The sequence below is a fragment of the Epargyreus clarus genome, unplaced genomic scaffold, assembly GCF_041222505.1.
Source record: "Epargyreus clarus isolate Ecla_fem2 unplaced genomic scaffold, WU_Ecla_fem_2.2 ptg000014l, whole genome shotgun sequence".
In the NCBI taxonomy this organism is placed as follows: domain Eukaryota; kingdom Metazoa; phylum Arthropoda; class Insecta; order Lepidoptera; family Hesperiidae; genus Epargyreus; species Epargyreus clarus.
This window is the reverse complement of record NW_027332222.1, coordinates 15210295-15232700: the sequence shown is the minus strand read 5'-3', so window position 1 is coordinate 15232700 and position 22406 is coordinate 15210295. Positions and strand designations below refer to the sequence as shown.

Below are 22406 nucleotides of genomic sequence, written 5' to 3'. Positions count from 1 at the left end.
ATTGGCGACTCCTCTGGTGTTGCAAATGTCCATAGGCGGCGTTGACTACTTTCCATCAGGTAGCACGTCTGCCTAATCGTTAGGTTATACGATAAAAAAAAAAAAAAAGTACCCTATGCCGTGGGAGCGGCACAGGGTTATGTGGGATTCTTAGCGCACTAAAACCCCCCCGGTTGCCGTCCTCGGCGCTGCGTAGAGGACAGAGGACTCCGGGATCTCCAAAGGAACGCAACCGGCGGCCTCTTAGCGCGTTGCCTCATCGGGCTCCGTCCAGGTGAGCTTGACGCTTGCCACACCGTCTGGTGGGCACGACAGTGTGCGCTCAATCTTGGTAATACATAATCTCCTACCAGATGAGGACTTGGCTGAGGATGAGGATGAGGCTAACAAGGAAGAGTAAAAAATATTAACTTTATATGTAGAAATATAATTCAAAATCGAATCATTATATGGAATTCAAACACTATTTTTACATATTTTGGGAAGATGAATTCTCATAATAACTTGATGATGACTATGCATTGCCATATGCCAATAGCATTTTACGATGTACAGTATGTGATACAGCTTCCACTATTGTATTAGTAAATTTAAAGTAAATACTTTTCCACGTCAACACTTAATTCGTGGCTTCCTTCTCCAAAGACCATTTCCTTATCGCATTGAACTTGTTTCGCAATAGGAAGGAACAATTAATTCCCATTGTTCGTCCTGTTACACGGTTCAGCACTTTCCATTCTTCCCTTGACGGGTTATTTAACTGGCTGTACAAAGTACCTATTATAAATGAGTAAAAGTAAAAGTAGTATGAGATGGAATCTGTAGATTGAATAGTATAGTCCGCGTAAAACTGTTAGTCCGCTCTGAATATAGAAATGAATCGCGTCGCCATAGCAAATTGTACGACCACCTGCTCGCAATATCTTCAGAGCGGACTAGCAGTTTGGCGCGGACTGTAAGGTACTAAATGACATTGTAATGTGAAAAATTAATACTAAAACATACTTACTAAAACCAAAACTATTATAGGTAGGAAATTGTCATTCAATAAATCAACAATTTTTTATCACTTGTCAAAAACCTTTACTTAGATTTTTTTAATTTCTTAAAACAAATATTTCTTATACTTTTGAAACTATTAAATTCGTTTCTAAATTATGATCATAAACAAAGATATGAAGTCGTTTGTTAGTGTTAATCTTGTAAGCAGACGCCTACTACGTCCCACACTGTAACTAAATTGCATTATGACGGTATGGTGGTGGCGATACCATAGTAATATCTGGTATACATAGGTAACAAATATTACGTGAATTTGTTTATGAATTTCTAGTTAAAGGCGTCCAACTACAATCGTAGTAGACCGATCATAACGGACGGACGGGAGGACAAATGTCATGCACGATTTATTATAAAGGTTCTTCTGAAATAAATATCATTTTTTGGTTGTGTTAAGTACTTTAGGATGGAGGATGAAAGTTTTTGTATGATTTTTTTTTATAATATCCGCTCCATATGTGCTATGTTCTCGTATCTAATCTATTTGGTTCTGCCAGATGTATGACGTGGTCCATTTAGAAAATTTTACGTCAACACATTTCGAACTTAGCTACGAAGTTTGAACCAAGCCTTTGCCACAATCCTTCGCACAATTTATGTGCAAATTATATAAAGCAGTGGCGTGATCACATTCCTTTTGAAACCTCGGCAGGACTTAGTGACGATTGTAAAAGGACGATCTACTGAAGAGATTGTATCGATAACTTAGTCTATGCAAATCGGTCGGTTGTCCGTGTATTGACCGACCGAATGCGTAGGCGCTTTACGTACAAACCAGTTCTATGTTGACTCAATCACAAAAGGCAATGCCGTTGTCATGCCGTGCAGGGCTGGATTTGAAGTTCTGGAGGACCTGGAACAACGAAGGAGCGGATACCTCTAACTATTACACAAATAAAAGAAACTATATTTGTAAAGTATCTTGTCAAGGAATAAAATTATTTCAACAAAGAATGGGGTAATTAGTAAAGTGCAAGTATTTTCGGCAAAATGCGATAAAATACTATTTGAAGAACACCCAATATTTGCCGACTTGTCATTTTTTTTTATTCTAAGGCCTCCGGGCAGTACTCAGTAACCCCGCCTGCCCTCCAAATCCGGCCCGGTGTGTATTAATTGGTTAATTTGGTTATGTTAACGTTTATCGATATTTAGAAGTACGGATACGACTCGCACGAATCGATTTACGTCGAAGGCTGGAACTGATTGTTAGAAACGTTGGTATATTTTTACAGTTTTAACTTTTACACGAGTTAGTTTAAGCGTGCCAAATATTAAGATACGTTGCTCTGTGGCAAATTGTATTTTAAATAGCCATAAAAATATTGTAATTATGATTAATTTGAGCTGTAATCGCGTAGGGCGCCTCGGATATGTCAGAACCGATTTTCAAAATTAAGTAACGTTGGACGCGGCTGAGTTTGTGGGTGACCGCTGAAGGTAAATTTTCATGTGTAGAGCGCCTAAGCCGTTGTGATAACTATCATTATAAACTTGAAAGCAAAATTATCAGAATATATTTATAACCCTTAACGCCTACTATAGTAGAGTACATGTAAAAGGAATGTGATTTTATCTTACTTAGGATCCCTAGCTTTTCTATCATTGATGATTCAACGATCGCGTATCAAAGTTCCCGTTGCTTAAGGATATTACTTAATATGAAGATATTATGCAGATTTTATTGCGAACGATCACGGAGGAAACGTGACTACTAGACTAAAAGGGCAACCTCGTCATCCCATGTGCTCACCTTAGAAATTGCATGTAGCAAACAAGCATAATATGTGTCTCACAAGTATAATTTACATACAAATTATATTAACTAAGTAACATATACGTCGAATGTAGCACAATATCACTAATATTGTACAAGTTTATGAAGGTGGATGGATGTTTGTTCCTTTTATACGCAAAAACGGTTGAACGAATTTGGATGAAATTTGGCACTCGGATAGATAAGGTATATTAAAACTAAATTGACGAAAGAGTTAACTCTGTTCAGATTATTCATTTTATAATAATTTGACGTGGAAATAATATTGACTCTGGTATTAATGATCAGCGTCAAAAGATTTCTGTCATCTCTTAGAGTGAAAAGGGTTCATGCTTGCCAATTGTGGATTCGTCTGAGGGATTGGTAGTCTTCAAACACCTTTAAAAAATTTTAAGTTTTCTTAACCGTTAAAACGAGCGATAATAAATGTCAATATACAGATAGTTATACATACCTTTGAAAAATCAAAGGTGTTTGAGGATAAACCCAGGGCGCTCGATGGCCAAATTTTTAGTCGCCAAAGCATGGCCAATAGGCCATTTATGGTATAATATTGAGTTCCGAAACGTTCACTTTCATATACACGAGCTAGTAGTGTCTAATCGTAAACCACGTTGAACGTCACGCCTCTCTAAAATCTCAAACAAATAAAACTGGATTTACACAAGTTTCTCAGTATCTGTTCCATGTTGCTAAATGGAAAACACATTTTGATGTTACTATATAAAACAGTAACATTTTAGCCCAGTAACACTTTCAGCACATCATACTGAAGTTCTGGATATGAGTATAAGGCATGGTTCTCTGATTTTTCTAACTTTACCTTTATCGTATAACTTTATTTTAATTGTGATGGCAAAAGTTGAGAGGAAACCTATACTACTGAGTTTTTTCTTACTTGTTCTTAAGGGTGTGAAAAGTTAACAATCTTAATTTTTCATATACAGAGTCATAAGTGGCATTTCATAGTCTTCCTAAGTAACAATAAATGAGTGGCCTAACTTAGATAGAACAATCCATCCAATTCAGAATTAAATACTCATTTTTATGGGCGCATTAATCATATACATTCTCATAGACCACAATTCATTTGTAGTCTTAAAATACTTCACGCTATCTATTTACAGTCTGATAGATTAAGTTATATTTTTTTTACATCTCAAATAGCAATAAAAATAACATTGATTAAATTTAATTGGATGACAATTAAAAAATAACGAGGAACGTTTATGCAATCAGCACGTAAGATGCATGTTAGTACGCTCGTCAGAATTGCTTTTCTTAGAAGCACTCAGAATTGCAAATAGTCTGAGGAAGTTGTGGTTTGTTTGAGGAAATAAAAATAGTTCTAATTAAATAATTCTTAGTTACTTAGATAGGCAGCGACGAGGTTAATTAATAGTTTATATATATCTTAATTAATATGTAATTCTATCGTGGTGTTGCAGTAGCAAGGGAGTAGGATCCAGGCTAAATTGTTTGTAGGGATGGGTTATCCGCACTAATAGCTATTGTAATTACGATTAGTCTAAAATCACTAATCAAACTGTTTGATTCGTCCAAAACCCGAAGATTTAATTATGCAGACTATATAAAGACTACATTAAAACTGCATAGCGAAACTGTCATTGCAAAAGTTAAATTAAGGCTCCTCAATTAAAGTGCAGAAGGTTCTCCTTTGAAATTGATAATCCATTGGCGATATCTCTGGGTTCTTTGGTATTCCAAATGACCGTAGTATATCTTCCATCGAGTAGCCCGTCTACCGCTTATCAAAATGTATAAAAAGACTTAGTCCAGATGAAGGAGAAACCAGAGCCAATGAGATAGAAATAATTGGATTGTGTTGATCAAAGATTAACTTTCTACATTGCCAACAATAGTCATACATAGAAAGTGTTCGATTGATTCATTTGTTGGACCTACTTTTTGTTGTAGGCGTATTACATTGCAACATATGCATTATGATTACGATTAGTAGCATAGCAGTATATAATACGAATTTATATTTACTCTGACTACCAGAAATATTATTATGACTGGTTTCCTTACGTAATTCCGCCCGCATACGCCCCTATGTACTATTCTTTATCTTTATTTGGAAACACTATATCAATACCATATGTAATGTTCTCCTTCACATTTATGTTATGAGGATAAAAATAGTAAAGTTATTTTACTTTCATTGTCTTTCCCAAGTTGGTTTAGAATTTCCACTCGCAGATAATAATGTTTTTTCAAGGTTCAGAGATCATATCGTTATCTACCAAAATTAAATTTAATTATTTTAGCGTTCAATTAAACCATACATGAAAATTGATAAACCTTAATAGGAATCAATTGGGCTTAGTTCTGTTATAGGTAGAATTACTCCAACAGAGATCTTTAATACTATTACTGTTTCCTAATCTAATATAATATACATTAGGAAATATACAACACATTTTAACAAAAACAGTGGCAAGTCATTAAACCCCGTCGTTTGTTCATTTCAAGTAAACTGGAGCGCAAAAACACCTTTACAATAAAACATGGTGTCTCCACGGCGGCCATTCCAACCGTCGTGTCACGTGATCCATCAACCGATTCTATTTTTAAACCAGGCTTTGGTTCTAAGAGAAACCGCGCTGGACCGGTTTGCTCAGTTTTTAGAGGCGCAAAAACGGTGCGGGCCCCGTACATTCGTAGAATTACGTTATGTTAGCTTGTTTTATAATGGTCTGATGGCTTGGTTGAAGTTGTCCGTTACGCTCACAAGTTACGGGTATATACAAAGTCATGAGAATGAAGTATTAGTGGTTCAACGTTCTGTAGTTTAATTGTGGCTACAGTCAGCGCCATCGGCGTATGCGTACTTTTTAACAATATGTGCTCCGGTATTCTGGTAGTCAAAGTGAGTAACAATATGCCCACGTGTGGTGGGATTTTTGTCATATTTAGAGTCGGTCGTTAATGTACATAAAGAAAAATGTATATCGCAAAAATGTATTATTCTCGTTTGGATAATATTTTTAAACTTTATAAACCAGTTAAATAATACACACGAAGTGAAGGATACGTTTGAGGTCTAAAATGAAAAAATATCTTTAAAATATTTACTTTTGTAGCTCAAATATTTTATTAAGTTAAAATATTAAAATTAATTGTTGGTAAATAGGATAATTAACACGTCGGAATTGAACGAAACCATGCATAATTTTATTTTTTGTTAGTCTATATTTAAATATTTTTGCAATTACTCGTTTTAGTGGCTTAACAGAGAATCTTAATAACAAATGGGTACAAAAAATAATATAATTTTTAAACGTAGGTAATGGTGGTTTTAAATACAGAAGGGTACTACTCGTATTTCCGGCCAGGTGAAAAGAATTTAAATTTATTTTCTAGATTGAGTTTCAATATAATTTAAATAGAATACCAGACCATACCTTAAATCTCACAGAAAAAATATACGGATTATTAAATAGATACTGTGTAAAAAAGAATTATCTGACTGATGTGATGATGTGTGATTGGATCTCTAGCTCTACATGTCCCATTAGCTTAGTTTGTCATTATACATGCAATATTTTTAACATACGTGTGTTTTCGCTGCTTCTTCTCCATAGCAAAACATCTAGGATCTACTTTCAATAAAATGTTCTTGATTTCGAGTTTTATATTCCAAGGACTATGTTTAATTCTTTGTGTACTAGTGTGTGTATGTTATGAGGCTATCAGTGTAAAGTTTTTATGTCTTTCTCATTAATTTATATCCAATCATAACAATGTTCTAGAACATCAGTTATCATACATGCGTCAATCGAAATCGTTTAACACATTTTATAGCTGGTTATGGTTATAATCGACATAACCATTTTTTTAATATTATTAACAGGAAAACATATTATCATCAGTAGGTATCTCTAAAAATTCTTAAGCGATATCCCGATAATTGCTTTATAGACCGATTAAATAGAGCTAGGCTATAAATCATTTTTAATGTATTTTCGTTATATAATTGTTATATAATATACTACTTCTATAGAAATAGAAAACTGACTCTTAAATTACCGTTCATTAGGTATTAATATTGCTCTACTATAGATAGCCATATACTGAGGGTTTAGTCTTGGTGCTGGCGGCACAATAAGGTTTATCTTTCTAGGCAAAAATCTACGCAGTCGATTTTCAAGAAAGCTTCTAGATAAAATCCTTAAAATAAAATCATAGCACCACATATTCAGAATTAACCTTTAGTTAACGTACCCTATGTTATAAGTTCAAGACAAACAAAATGAATGATACAATTCACAGAAATTCATAATTCACAAAAGAAAAAAAAGATATTGTTTATCTATCTAATCAATCTTTTGTAACTATCAAGGTAATTTTGTAAATAAAGATTCGGATCGGAGTTGAATGAACTAAACATTGATTAAAATCACTTCCTATTACGGTTTGTGGTCTACAGATCATTTCTGTTCCTTCTTCCTCGTAGTAAACGTATTGCATTCTTGCTTTTAGAAAATTTACTTAGTAAAGGCATATGCTGTTTTGTTACTTAGTGGTTGACCAAAGACATGTGTGATAATTAACCCTAAATATGATTAGACAGAAAAGGTGGTACATACAAGTTAGCAGTAATCTATGAAAATTGGGAATTGTGATAGTAGAGATAATGTTATCCTTAAACCAGAATACTGAGCTAACAGCGATGTTGACAGTCAAAAATGGTGTGACAGGGCGACCGCCGTCGAAGAACATAATTTTCAGATTTTATTTGTATTATTATTAAATACCTAAATATAACGTATTTTGTGACTATATTAAATCAATACATATATTCGCATGTATCGAAGTAGGTATAAATATCTCACTGGCAATTCAAAATTCTATTGAAGTAGTAGTTTCATAAAACGTGGAATTGTTACAAAGTTACAATAATGTCTAAGATCCTTGGAAATTTTCCTCTAAAGTATAATTCTATTTTTTGCCTAATTAATTCCGATATTGATACATAAATTACAAGTAGGTGTGGACTCTGTGGAGGTTTTTCTAGGTACAAACAACCTCAGTTCCGTTGGTCACGTAGCTGCATAAAAACTTGAATCGCTGTTATATCATTGTAAGTTTTTATTTAACCTTTTAAACGCTGGTTTTTGCGTGATCTGTGCTACAGATTGAACTTTATGGAAGTGAACGAAAGATATAGATTGCAATGTTATCAGAGCAAATGGACGCGCTTAGTTTGAATGGAAGGTTGCGCAATATTGCTGAAAGATTTTGGTGCATTGCTCTAAAGGTCTAAAGCTTGAACTTTCAGGTAGCAACAGGTAGCAGATATTGCAACGTATCAAATGCCATAAATACATAATTCAATCCACATTTCATTATATGGAGTTCCATGGTAGTCCGTGATGTGAATCTTCAAATTTAAATTGGATACCTGAATCTGACATATGCGTTTTTGCTTCTGAAAACTCGACCACTTAATATCTCTTTTTTAACATAACTACTGTTCATTGCAGAACTTTTAGTAAAAGAAAGTTCCACGTCAGTAGTTGAACTATTCTGTTTAACTACTGGAAATGAGCCAACACAATACCGATTTTTGGGAACTTAAATTGGTGATTTGGTAAGAATTTCCAGAAAATTTCCAGGGGAGACTTTTAAGGTCATTTGGCAGCGTGTGAAGTCGAACCCAATTTAGTATTAAAGAACGAATGTAACCAGTTCAGATTAAAAGTATTGTGTGGGATCATATCAGTTAAAACTAGAGTAAGCAAATTAATTTGCCAACCGCACAATTAAAACATTGCAAATTGTTTCAACAGAGGGCTTGGCTAAGCCAGTTTCAAAATTATTAAATTATCTGATTGTCAAATCGTTACTCTATCTATCTTGAGTAATGTTATAATTATTGTTTTGATGCTCTCCGCAACCGCCGTGTAGAAGTTCTTTTGAAGATTCAATTCTATTGAATCTATAGGAGCGTCGAATGCTAGGTACCGTTTAATTTATAGTCGTTTTTGGGATTTATAAGTATACCGATTCTGTCATTATAAGATAATAAAATATCATCCATATGCATGGCATTGAGTCATGGCGAGATCCAGTTTCTAGGTTGGTTTTCACTACGTATTTAAAAGGTGGAAATATATATTATCACTTCCTTCTCAGGCATTATCAAATCGTTATTATCTGGAACTACTTACTGTACTTACGATTTTCAAGTCAGCAGAATATTGGTGACTCATAAACCTATATGAAGACTGATAATGTAGAAACTATATAGGCTTACTTATCCTTTTTACACCGTTATGAATTGACTTGCGAGAACATATCGCATTAATGATTGATGAAAGGCACGACCTCCGCGTTGTCAGAGACGGTCATGTTTTACTTGAACATTAAGGTCCATCTTATAGTCCTTATTAATAAGAAGATAGGATTTAGTATTATCATGAATTTACAAAACTAAGGTTGGACGGTAACATACGAGAACAGGTGTGTCGGTAGTGCCCACAATATTTGTAATTCTGATTGTATCATATTATCGGTATGACCTTATGATGCATGAACACACTTGTTGCATGAGGCGGGTGCAAAATATGGCCCAGTTTTTTTACCCGCAGTCAAGTTAATTAGTGTTGTGACCTAGATATGGTATTAATTACAGTAGGTAGCTACATTTTGTTGTTTTTAATTTGTTAGTAATTTTATCCTTTTAATGTAATCAAATATTTTGATTGCAACAGTCCTTTTACCATTTTCATATTGAAAATAAAATCACACAGTCATGGCCACCTATTGTTTTTTTGTCTACCTTTGGTGGTGGGTCGGCTGCATTTTAACCGCGAAAAGTCCTATCACTTTAATTGCAACACTATCGGTAGACTAGGGTTCCCATGAAAATCATGCCTCAACCATTCCTTCTAACTCCTGTTGATACTGCAGTATCCACATTATCCTCCACAAACATATTAAGAGCAAATATTCCAATTCCAGAGAGTTTATTGAACCTGGTATAATGCAAGGATTGTTCTAGACGTTGTTGTTAGTGCTTTCGCTTATTGCTTCGTTTAGTTAGGTCACTCCTCGAACCAATTGATCTTTTGATTGAAGCAAGCCTTTCAGTTCAATCACACTTGCGCTTTGATTATTTGAATTTGGTACCTACTTTAGTATGGTTGTTTAATTTCCATATTCTGTATGTTACATTTGAAGGAGTAACTTCGCCGGAATCATTTAGAGATCAGGTTAGATTAGAATGTTGACTACATTACAGCAAAAGGCCTCTAAGAAGACTGGTTTTCCGATTGACTAACGCTATAGAATACGAAAGCCCAACCATGTCTTTTTAATGAGAGTCTTCTGAAAAAACATGGAGTTTTTGCATATAAGAGTCCGATACATTTTCTTAATTGTATCAGTAAATAAATGGCATCTATGATGCCTTTCCAAGGGAGAAAAGGTTAGGATTTCCATGGGACAGAAAAACACAAAGATGTTTTTTTTTTTCAAATTATCAAATGTATTAGTACAGGATCCCTAGTATAGTTTTCATCATTTATTAATAACAAGCTGATTTTTCGTGAGTAGCTTCGTTTCGACAAGACGCCCAACATTTTTCCTTACAGCAATGTTGGTAAATGGTAGCTTGATGGGACAGCAAGGATAAAATATGTTGACCGGACGAATTCTAAAAATTTATTAGTAACCAAATTTTTCTTTGTTAATTATCAAGATAATTATTTAAATAACGTGAAAAAATATTTGTCCTACAAAATATAAGGTTTTTATTAAGGCGTCCCCCCTCTCCAACATGTATCATAAACAAGGTCATGAAAAATAATTACTAACCAGCTGATTTTTTTTTATTGGCTGTCTACCATTTACATAGTCTACCATGCACATTGTCCTACAAATTACATGGTATGTCATCTCGGACCTACACTTAAAAGTTGTAGTACTAATACTTAATGTAAAAATAATTAGTATCAAGCTGAGTGTTCCAGAATAGCTTCGTTTCAATGAGACGCCCAACAAATTCTCGTACGAAAGTTCTCGATTGTGGTTTATAACTAAAATAATAGGGATGAAATATGTTGATTTGACGAATCAAAAAAAAAATTACTAACCGAATTTTTTTTTATTAATTATCGAGACAATTATCTTAATATAATTAGCTGTCTAACATTTACACAGCTTACTACCCACATTGTCCTACAAATTGCGAAGTACGTTATTCCAGTCCGCCAGTTTTATAGTTTATTTATATTATATTATAGTTAAATTACAAATCTTGTAGGATTAATAAAAGTTACCCTTTTTTTTGTACGACATTGTTTTATTTAGATAAAAATTATATTATCCTATCACGTGATACCTTTGTCCTACAGTTACTAATAAAAAAAATAATCCTGCGGAATTAACATCTTTTCAGCGTAGGTCCGAGATGACATACCATGTAATTTGTAGGACAATGTGCATGGTAGACTATGTAAATGGTAGACAGCCAATAAAAAAAAAATCAGCTGGTTAGTAATTATTTTTCATGACCTTGTTTATGATACATGTTGGAGAGGGGGGACGCCTTAATAAAAACCTTATATTTTGTAGGACAAATATTTTTTCACGTTATTTAAATAATTATCTTGATAATTAACAAAGAAAAATTTGGTTAGTAATAAATTTTTAGAATTCGTCCGGTCAACATATTTTATCCTTGCTGCCCCATCAAGCTACCATTTACCAACATTGCTGTAAGGAAAAATGTTGGGCGTCTTGTCGAAACGAAGCTACTCACGAAAAATCAGCTTGTTATTAATAAATGATGAAAACTATACTAGGGATCCTGTACCATATTACAAAAGTAAATATTCTTAACTAAACACACATACAAATTTAATACTTGTATAGAAATAGTATTCATTATGAACGTTACATAATTATCTGAAATTTTCATTCATTTGAGTGAATTTTGAGGACAATCGCGTTCATTAGCGTTTATAGTTCATGATTTATGGACCATCAATAATGGCTGAACAAACAAAACGCGTAAATTAAACACAAAACAGACGGAGAGGTACGTCACGTGCAAATAATAGCTGACTTTACACATTTAGGTATTTGCTTACCTTGTATATGAAGAAAATCGAATAACATCGATTAAGTATTGAGTACTATTGACTGTTTTAGTGCCAATATTGAAAAATATGCGTTTAAAATAGGGACTGGGTCTCTTGATTTTTTAACAGCGTCGTTTCAAGTTTCCCTATAGTATAGTAGGCGAAATACTGGACCTCCTTAAGAAAAATCTTTTTTTTTTGGTGAAAGAACATGTTGGGCATTTTGGCATAAAAAAAAGATTTTGGTAGAAAAGTGAAAACGGGAGGTAAAAGTTGTAAATTAAGGAAAACCAATCGTGTGTTTTGAAGCTGATTTCGCCGCTTTCAGCCAAATTAATAAAACATCTACTCTATTAAATTAACACCTGATCCTGCTAACAAATATTGATGTCAGACAAATTCACAATAAATATGTAAAAACTAAAAAACTAAACGGCGTTTCAAAAAAATACACCCGCTTAGCAACCGCAACTTTGATCACCGATTGAATTTATGAATTATGGAATTGAATTTGATTTTGACGATAAAAAAATTTAATAATCTATAATAATCTTAGAAAACTTATTGCGTCTTACAAAAAATAACACGTTAAAAATTAACACGTATTCGTGATCTTGAATTCTACAAGTCGCAAAGTAATCGGAAGTGATCGGATTTACGAATTTAACCGACGTGGCTTCTATGTGTCCTGCGGTAATCATTTAACATAAGCTCCGACTATCACGAGTTCACAAGGCCAGGCATTGTGCGTAGATCGATCACCTTGGCTTCATGGTTTGTAACCTAGATAGAGGTACTAGATAGGTTTATTTGTAGTCTAGAGCTTTCCTTGTAAGCAACATGGTATGATTTACAGACACCGCAGAGCAGATAGATTCCTAATTATTTATTACGTTTATCTATTGATTGGGAAATCTTTCTCTGTGGTTCGTCTATGGTAGTTCTACCACTATATTTATCAGTTGCCTTTAGTAGTGGCTACACTATCGCATTCTGGTTTGAATATTGTGGTAATGTTAAAATAATATATGGGGCGTTTGCATAAAACCGAATTCAGATATTAATCTTAATTGGGATTGGCAGCTGATGTCTGTAATCACCAGTGATCGTGGTTCATACCGAAATACCTTTTAAAACGGTGATATGCTGTATTATTGGCATTCGAAATGAATTATGTAAAGACTTTTGATTCGGTTAAATTTAAACATCCTTCAATCCAGAATATTTCAGAATATTGTTAACCCTATTTCTGTTGAACAGTGAGGTCAAAGTAAGCATATGTGCCGCGGAAAAATATAGTTTTCTTTCGTTATTCTTTATTAATTTTGAAGGTGGTAAAACTTTTTGAGATTCGACTCCGCAAGCACCACCGCCACTATTTCTACTATTAACCAATTTCGGCCGAATATCCATGGGTTTAAGCGCTGCTGTTTTCTGGTTTAAAGATAAAGTTAGGGAAACATACTCATCCACGACTTCTGGCTGACCTTAGGTTGGACACAAATGTTTTCTGGTATTGACTCAGATATCTCTGAGCGGCAGTTTTCACTTACCAAAACCTTCACCTGAACCAAACCTATTTTTATTATATGAAAACATGAATTATTTGATAGATACATGACAAACAAGGCTGAACGGAAGACAATGCTCTCATTACAACACGGAAACACCATTAGGAAGCTTATCGAACGTGCTATGGTCCAATTACTGGGTTATAGCTTACGGCGCTTACTATTTACTACGTGGTTTAATCATGATCATTACCAAGATAGCATTTAGCCCTGACTTTGCTTGGTTTGCTGAAATGATTGATTGAAAATGTAAATGAACTTGCAAGAACAGTGATTTTTCAATTGATATTTCAAAAAAATTCAATTGAAAAATCACTGTAAAAGTTACATAATTTATGGTATTGGCTGACCATGAGATATGGTTTTAAATTGGGCATTTTTATGTTATGTAAATGTGCCGTTCTTTCAAGAATATAGAATTTAGATTTTTTTATTATTCTTCTATTTATTTAATGTTTTGCAATCCTTTTAAAATGTTTCATTAAATAGATTTAAAGTACTTTTTATGGTTTATACTTTATTACCCAGCAAAGCTGCGATTTTGAAGTGATTTCGGCAAGTGTTATAAATCTTCACTTACATACCAAATATTTTAAATTTGCGTGATGGTTGACAAATTACAAAATATTAAAATATGAATTCCCTAACATAATAAATTTGTAACGTTATTATCGCATGTCACAAGTCGTTTACTAACTTCCGTTATCCCTTTACCCTATCCGGTGTCACGCTACCAATTACACGTAACAATGTATTACACGTCTGCAAATTCCCCATACTCAACTTAATGTTAGGTATAAACGTGATATCGTGATGGCTACATGAATACAGCTATTAATTTGGAGTGTCTGGTATATTATTTTGTTTTTACACGAGTTTCTCAGGTAAATATTAACTTATTTCTGCCGTGTCTAATCCTCTATTGTTAAATTAATTCCTATGTCATTATCATCAGTCATTGATGATTATTTATCTGACTGACAGACGAATTAAAAGAACAGGTTTATAATATACAAGCATTGTAATAATAAGCATTTGGCAAAGAGTGACTTCTTGTCAGGTGGTTATCATACCGTGCCGTACTCAGATGGTCTTAATTTGGAGCTCGTGTATATTCATGATGTTTATAAAACTTCGAAATCGTGATTCAGAATACACGTGGCACCATTTCTTGATAAATTTCGGAAAATCGGCCTAAGCGTATGACTCTAGAAATTTCAGGTTCTTTGAATCTTGAAGTTACAGGTTCTTGTGCAAATTCAACAGCAATTAATTAATGATGACCATGGCTACCTTTTATAAGGTGGCCAGCGAACTCATTCGCAACTTCAAATTCACTTCATGTCGTAACTTTCCTATACAGTGCAACGTTGTCGCACTAATTGTAACACCTTCACTGCATTGCGTTGCATTACTTCATCATTGTTTCAACCACAATTAAACTGCTATGCATGTAACCCCTTTGTTCGTTTCGACCATTGTTACAGAGTTTCCAATTTTTTTACTAAACTCCTCATACGGATTTATGTAATGTGAAACAGTAATGTATGGTAGCAATAAGAAGGCACGTAAGTGAGTTATGCTCCTTATGTGTATGATTAACGGTGGTTCATTTCATTCTTAAGAAATTTGAGACATGTAGTTCATCAGTTCTAAAATTCAAATCATCAAGCCAAGTGAAAAACAAATTCTATTTAAAATCGAAGTAATATGGTCAATCGCAAATTCGTGGAGTAATATCAAAACTTCATTTACGAGGAATTCAATTGTCCCCTGCTGAATGTCTTGGATCGAAAGTTTCGTGTTTCGTGTTTTCATCAGTTTTGAGGCTGAATAATCTGTCTGGCTTTATTGTAATCCTCAAACGGGAACAAGAGCTTCGTCCATTCCTGGATGTTTCGGAGCCAAGGTTTCATCCTTTTTCCGACTTAAATTGGACCAATAGAACCTAAAGTAATTTCCTGTTCCAATTACAATACAAATAATAATTAAAACAAAGAAAATATTTTAGTAAAACATGACGTCTAAGGAAGTCTGGATCATGGCTCCATGTGCAGTTTGTTTCAAAGGTATTACAAGTAAAATATTGCAATGTAATTGTATTTCGTTTTTTAATGAGTTTGCGACGTGTTCTGAATATTAAAGAGTAACAGATAACAAAATTCTTAAGGAAGACACGACATACATTTTGATAAGGTAGATACAGAGTATTTTATTCACGTACTTATTATTTTATTGTAAGCCCCTAAAGCGTTAGGGGCAATTTTAAAGAATAGTGTTGTAGGTGTTTGGACTGTAATTGGTTTCATAATGACGGCGTTAATACTGACCACATTTACACGGCATAATGATGACCACATTTACTTCTACCTTATATTAATGTGAGTTGCTGAATTTTATTTTGAAAGGTGTAATTAGAAACAGATTCGAAAGTAGATCTCAAGGACAGTAACATCTGTATGATCGACCTTCGGTAAGAGTACTGTCCTATTTGGAAATAGCCTTACTGACTGACTTAATATCTGAAGGGATACATAAAGGCAAACGAAACCTCCGCTATTCTGAAGAAAGTTTGGATAAATTTTATCTGTTATGTCCAAATATCAATTTATCTCATTATTTCTGCAGATAAAAGCAGCTGAGCCCGGCTATTATCTTTATGGACAATCGGGCCATATATCGGACTCTGGCAATCGAGAATCGGGGTCGACATTAACCCGAATCTTTAGCTGCCTAATAAATAATCAACGACACAGATTAGCCTCCAGTAACTACGCTATCACTTCAAAATGAATTAATGCAATACATTGTATAAAGATCCTTTAAATAGTTAAGCTATTATGGTATTGCCAATCAAGTACTAAATTGGATAAAATCATTTTTAAGCAATCGTGCTTTTTATGTGGTGGTCAACGGTTGGAATTCAGCACATTATCCTATTACATCCGGAATTCCTCAGGGGTCTCACTTGGGTCCAGTGCTATTTATTATTTTTATCAATGATATTATAAACTGTTTTTGGCATTCATCGGCATATTTGTTCGCGGACGATCTGAAATTCATAAAAGTAATTGAAACAAGCGAGGATATTAAATTATTGCAATCGGATATCAACAGACTTCTTCAATGGTGTAAAGAAAATAAATTGCAGTTAAATACGACTAAATGTTATCATATAAAATTTTCTAGGAAGTCGCAAAATTTGCCATCGGACTATTATGGAGAGAGCTCTCAATTTAAAGAAGTTGATTGTATCAGGGATTTAGGGGTAACAATTGACGCAAAATTAACGTTCTTACCTCACATTGATAATATTATTAATAAATCACTAAGAATGTTAGGATTCATCAATCGCAATAGTAAGCATTTTCATAACCCTAAAACAAAAATGATTCTATATAATAGCATGGTTCGTAGTATTCTGGAATATAATTGCATTATTTGGAGACCGCATTACGCTACACATACGTTGAGGCTCGAACGAGTACAGAAATGTTTTCTGTGGAACCTGGCTTATTCTGCCGGTATTGCGAAAAAAATAACATCTTATAATGAGAGATTGAAATTCTTCAAAATCATTAGTCTTGAGAAGCGCAGAGACATCTGTGCTATAAATTTTATGTTCAAAATCTTAAAAAATAAAATCGATTGCTCAGAATTATTGTCAGAGTTTACTTTTAGAGTTCCGATTCGATACCCTCGTAAGCAAATAGACCCTCTCGTAATACCAATCAGAAGAACTAAATTAGGTACTAACTCTCCATTCGTTAAAATGTTTAAACTACTTAACAGCCTTAGCGAATTAGATATTAATCAAGATTCATTGACAAAGTTTCGTAATTCAGTAGAATTAAATTAATCAAAATCGTTATTATTACGTTGTCAAATTGTTTAGAGTTGCAGTGTACGATTAAATTGGTACGTCTTTCCGTTTCTGCATGATGAGTTTATCTGTAAGTAGCTGTACATTTTAGACTTTATAACTTTAGATGTATAGTTTGTAAGGAAGATTTTATTAATGTACAACTGTAGATAAACCTGAATAAATAAAAAAAAAAAAAAAAAAAAAAAATAGATTCCTACCTGAAGTCGTCCACAGATGCTTTACCCCTTATGACTACGTTGGAATGCTTCGAATAAATCTCCCTTACCACACCAAAAAACAGGTATAGCATCTAACAGTGCTTCTGCACTTGCAAAAATAGGTGTGGCGATGTTGCTAGCAAAGTCGAACATCAGAGTGCTCTCCCTTCAAAAAGCTACTGAACTTGCAGTCACAACTTTAATTTAATGTAAATAATTCTACAAGAGTTGTGTTTGACATTGGCGTACATATCAAGTGAATCTAAATCAGATCTGCCGATAAGATCACCATATTACCACCATACAGCTGCTGGTTATTATGCAATGTGGGCGTGCTGCGTATCATTATACATATTCAGTAACACCATACACGGCCTCGGCTGATTCGCACTGAACTTTAAAGGTCTATGTCGTACACAATAAGCGTTCTGAATTTAATTATTTATATGGAAAACTACGTTGTGTTTGTTAATGCTTGTGTGTTCCGTGACGCGTGTCGGAATGATGCATATGTGTTGGTTTAGGTGTTACTTTATTAATGTGATCGAAATCTCTGTTGTTCAACTGAGGATACCATTACTCCCTTTGTTTCTGCTATATCCATAGCAACAATGTAGCGCTGCTGTTTTATACGATTTCTGCTTTGTCTTAAGCATTTCTGTCGCATTATACTCATCAATTTAAACCAATTATTTTTATTTTGTGTACATCTACTTTGTTCTGCCTACCTATTTTGTCATTTACCACACTTTATTCTTATTTTATGCGACACGATCTCATCTTAGATCCGGTAAAAACTTAGCAAACTTGTTTTTTATTATCATCATGTTATTACGTAATGGTAATAAAAATCTAGCTTCAGTATATTACCTTATTTGTCAGGTCAAATGACCAAATGTGGCGTGTGTGATCATAATGCTATTAAGTCATAAGGCGTTTTTACCTCCATGTTGTTCAAAACATAACATTATTGTAAAAATGTATTTACTTATTATTACTGAAAAAATATTTTAAACAATATTAATCTTCATAAGGCCACATGTTCGTTTTTATGACGATGAAAGAAAGTGATTAAGATTTAAAATGCTTTTTAAATTTTCATAATTATAATGTTCATACCTACTCATTTACGACTCATCCTGATGAATGAGGGATCCCAAAATGTACGAATGGGTTGAAACATCGCCAAAATTCTACCTTCCTACTTCTTATATGTGTACGTGCCTAATTTTATTACTGTATTTCTAAATTAATATTAGTTGCTGCGGAAAGCCGGCATTTACCTCAAAAATACTATTATTTTTAAATTATTGACACAGAAATCTTGACTATTTAGCGGTAGAAGGTATTATCACTGCACGAAGTTTTGTAGTTCTCTATGAGTGAAAATCCTGTAACATTTATTCTTGGTGTCCAAAATAATCCGACAAACTCCAAAAAACATTTTCTATTATATTACGCCAGTGTCTTGTAACTTAGCATAGCGACCAAGAAAATCGTAATTATTTTGAATTTACGTAATTTTCCTCACAACTACTGACAGTAGGTAATTAAGGCATACTCATCATAAGTTCTTAGAAGTTCCTAATCGTAAGTACGTGACGTTTTCTTTTCCTTATTGTACAAACTTTTCGTATCGTCGTAATTGTTTCTTCTACGAAATATTTACGTCTGATCGGGGCTTAAAGCGTTTATTAAGTATGCCATTAGAAGAAATAATGTTCGTTTTAGGGTTCCGTACCCAAACGGTAAAAGTGGAACCCTATTACTAAGACTTCGCTGTCTGTCCGTCCGTTCGGCTGTCCGTCTTTTACAGGGCTCCATCTCCGGAACTGTAATAGATAGGCACTTGAAATTTTTACAGAGTATGTATAAGGGTGGCCGCTATAACAACAAATACTAAAAATAAAAATAGTTGAAAATAAATAGGGGTTGCACTTCAAGAAACCGCAATTTTTTGACGTTTTTCGCTTTATACCGAACCGTAATAGGTAAACAGTTCAAATTCTCACTGCATTTACTTCAATAGCTGTTATAATAAAGATACTAAAAACAAAAAAATATGAAAATTTTGGTGTACGGAATCCGCTGTGTGCGAGTTCGGCTTGCACTTGGCCAATTTTTTTCATATAGCATTTCCGAAAATAGTATTCAATTACCTGTATTTGGTGAACATTACGCAGCATAAAGCATACAAAACAGCCTTTTAGTCAAACACATCTCTCTTAGAAGTCATTTGGTATGTGCAAATATTTTACGTTCCTATAGACCGTCTGCATCCAATAATTGACTGACGTCACGTTAAAACGGGGAATAAATATATCACTTTGCTTGTGTCATCTTCATAATATGACTATACTGTGAGTGTATTGGATTTCAACCTTGCCCTTCAAAATGGCCAAAATAAACATAATTTTTGAGATAAGATTTTTTTATAAATCCTTTATAACTATGCTTATGATTCATTATCATCGTTCATGTTTCTATAATATTCTACATCATACGTGTCTTGGACTGACATTCACACAGAATTAAAAGCCGAAATGTAAATTCTACTAAGAATTTTTAAGACTTGAGTAAAAATTGCAAATCTTTTATAGGAAAAAAATAGGTTAAAATGGATTTACTCAAAATTCATACATATAAAACTCTTTTTGAACGTCAACAAACTACCACCGCTTCGGAAGTTGTGTCGCTATAGAGAAGAAGCGGTGAAAGAAACTCCAATAAGACCTAGGGAGCTCCATATTAGCCGTGGAATAATATCAATCTACCATCACATATAACAAAATATTTCTTCTTCCAGGAGTCGCTCGCAGAATGGGAGCGCGGCCTCTCAGACGTGCAAGCCCCGGCGCCGGTAGCGGGCGCTCCGGGCCGCAAGTGGAGCATGCGGAGCCCTGCGCACGCGCAAGACACCGCCACGGACCAGGCTGCGCCGGTCTCCAACTCAACTGACGCGTGTAAACTGCTCGTTGTAAGTTTTGTTTGATTTTTTTATTTATACGGCTGACCGCCCGTTGGCTTCTATCATTTGAGCTAAGGAAGCTTTAGCGATTACCATTTTTGTTTTGCTTTCTAAGGCTGATTTCGAAGGCGATTAACGCTGTTATTAATTTATCAGTCTATACATTTTTCAATCTAATGTCCAAATATTGACATTTAACTATTACTTCATACTATAAATGTAGAAGCGGTCATATTTCGATGATTGGTAGGCAAAAGGATAGATTCATTATTAATAACGGGCTTTGGCAAAGTTCATAAATATGAATGCTTCCAAATCGAGTGCTACTTAAAGACTGCAAATGTACCTATTCATTGACACAGCTAAGTAGGAAAACAGTATCTAATTGAGTTTTATGACGCGGGGTTAATTGGAGTTAAATAGGACACACTGACTTCCTGCGGCCAGATCTTGATACACTATGTATTTCTATGTATTATTTTATGACGCTCCGGGCAAGAACTTTATCATTGACCCATTTCAATCTCAATGCTGGGAATGGGTTTCCTCTCAGTGTGAAAAGGGTTTAAACCTTTATCTTCCATGCTAGTCAAGTGCAGAATCTTTCACAGTAGTAGGACGATTATGGGTTGTTGACGAAAATTTATTTTACAGAACTAAATTTTTTACGACAATATTCATCGTCACCGTTAAAACAATAATTATTTTTAATATGAAGTTTCTTCGAAAAATCAGAGATTCAATCGCACCCTCTGACCCCTCAGCATCCAATTCAAAACTACCCTACTCCTGGTACTTCAACAGTACCTTTTTGTTTCTTTTCGAGGGGGAAGCCTTCGAAAAGAAAAAAAAAACGTCGGGTAACGACGACGTGGGAGCGACGCCGGGTTATGTGGGATTTTTACCGCACTAAAACCCCCCCGGTGGCCGTCCTCAGCGCTTGTTGGAGAACTCCGAGATCTCCGACGGAACACAACCGGAGTCCTCCTAGCGCGATGCCCGGATCGGGCTCTGCCCTGGGGGAGCGTTTGCTCCTCCCATAACATCTGGCGATTGCGACGGTATGCGACCACACATACCGCCGTCCCCCCCGGGGTAGATCACTGAACGGTTCGAGCTCCCACTCTTGCCGCCCGCAACCCCGGAAGCCCCCTTTTAGTCGCCTCTTGCGACAGGCAAGGGATACCGTAGCCCTATTCTAGTCCCGGAACTACAGGGACTACTCCAACAGTACCTACAATAAACTTACAAATACTTATAATACTTACAATTTCCAGTACATCGGCGACGCCAAAACGCCAATATGGCGTCTGTCGCTGTGCGGTGGGAACGCGGCGGCGGTGGCGGCCCGCGCCGGCACCAAGCTGCTGCCGCCCAAGATCAGGATCGTGTGGAACCCGCCCAACACGCCCTACCACCACACCGAGAAGCTGCGACTTGTGGTCACCGCTGTTAATAGTGGTAAGTGATCTAGCCTTTGTGCTTGGTCCATATTTTTATGGGATTTTAATAGAACGTTTTGACATGGGGCTCTTCAACAAATGTGCAATAAGAGCTCCACTTCAAAGCTGGCGATGCATTGGTGACTCCTTTCGTATTGCAAATGTCCATAAGCGACAGTGCCTTTCCATCAGGTAGCCCTTCTCAATAGGTTTAACTACAAAAAGTTAACATTCACCAACTTTTTTTCTAACCTAACCTATCCTGAAATTCTTCGTAAGAATTCATTAATTTAAGGAAGAAAAATTAAATATTGAGCAATAAATAAATAAATTATAAACATATTATTATGACCATTTGTTAATTATGCAGAATCATCAATTTAACTATTGTTA

The 22406-nt window shown here is 34.8% G+C and overlaps 1 protein-coding gene across 2 annotated transcripts in view; it reads left to right on the top strand.

Annotated features, from left to right (window-relative positions):
- The window catches only part of LOC140746978 (uncharacterized), a 68143-nt gene that overhangs the window by 42173 nt on the left and 3564 nt on the right, over positions 1-22406 (top strand). For both annotated transcript variants that reach the window (XM_073079180.1, XM_073079181.1), the window contains exons 3-4: positions 20410-20580; positions 21849-22032. In XM_073079180.1, the coding sequence (XP_072935281.1) occupies positions 20410-20580; positions 21849-22032 (355 nt within the window). The remainder of the gene's footprint in view (positions 1-20409; positions 20581-21848; positions 22033-22406) is intronic.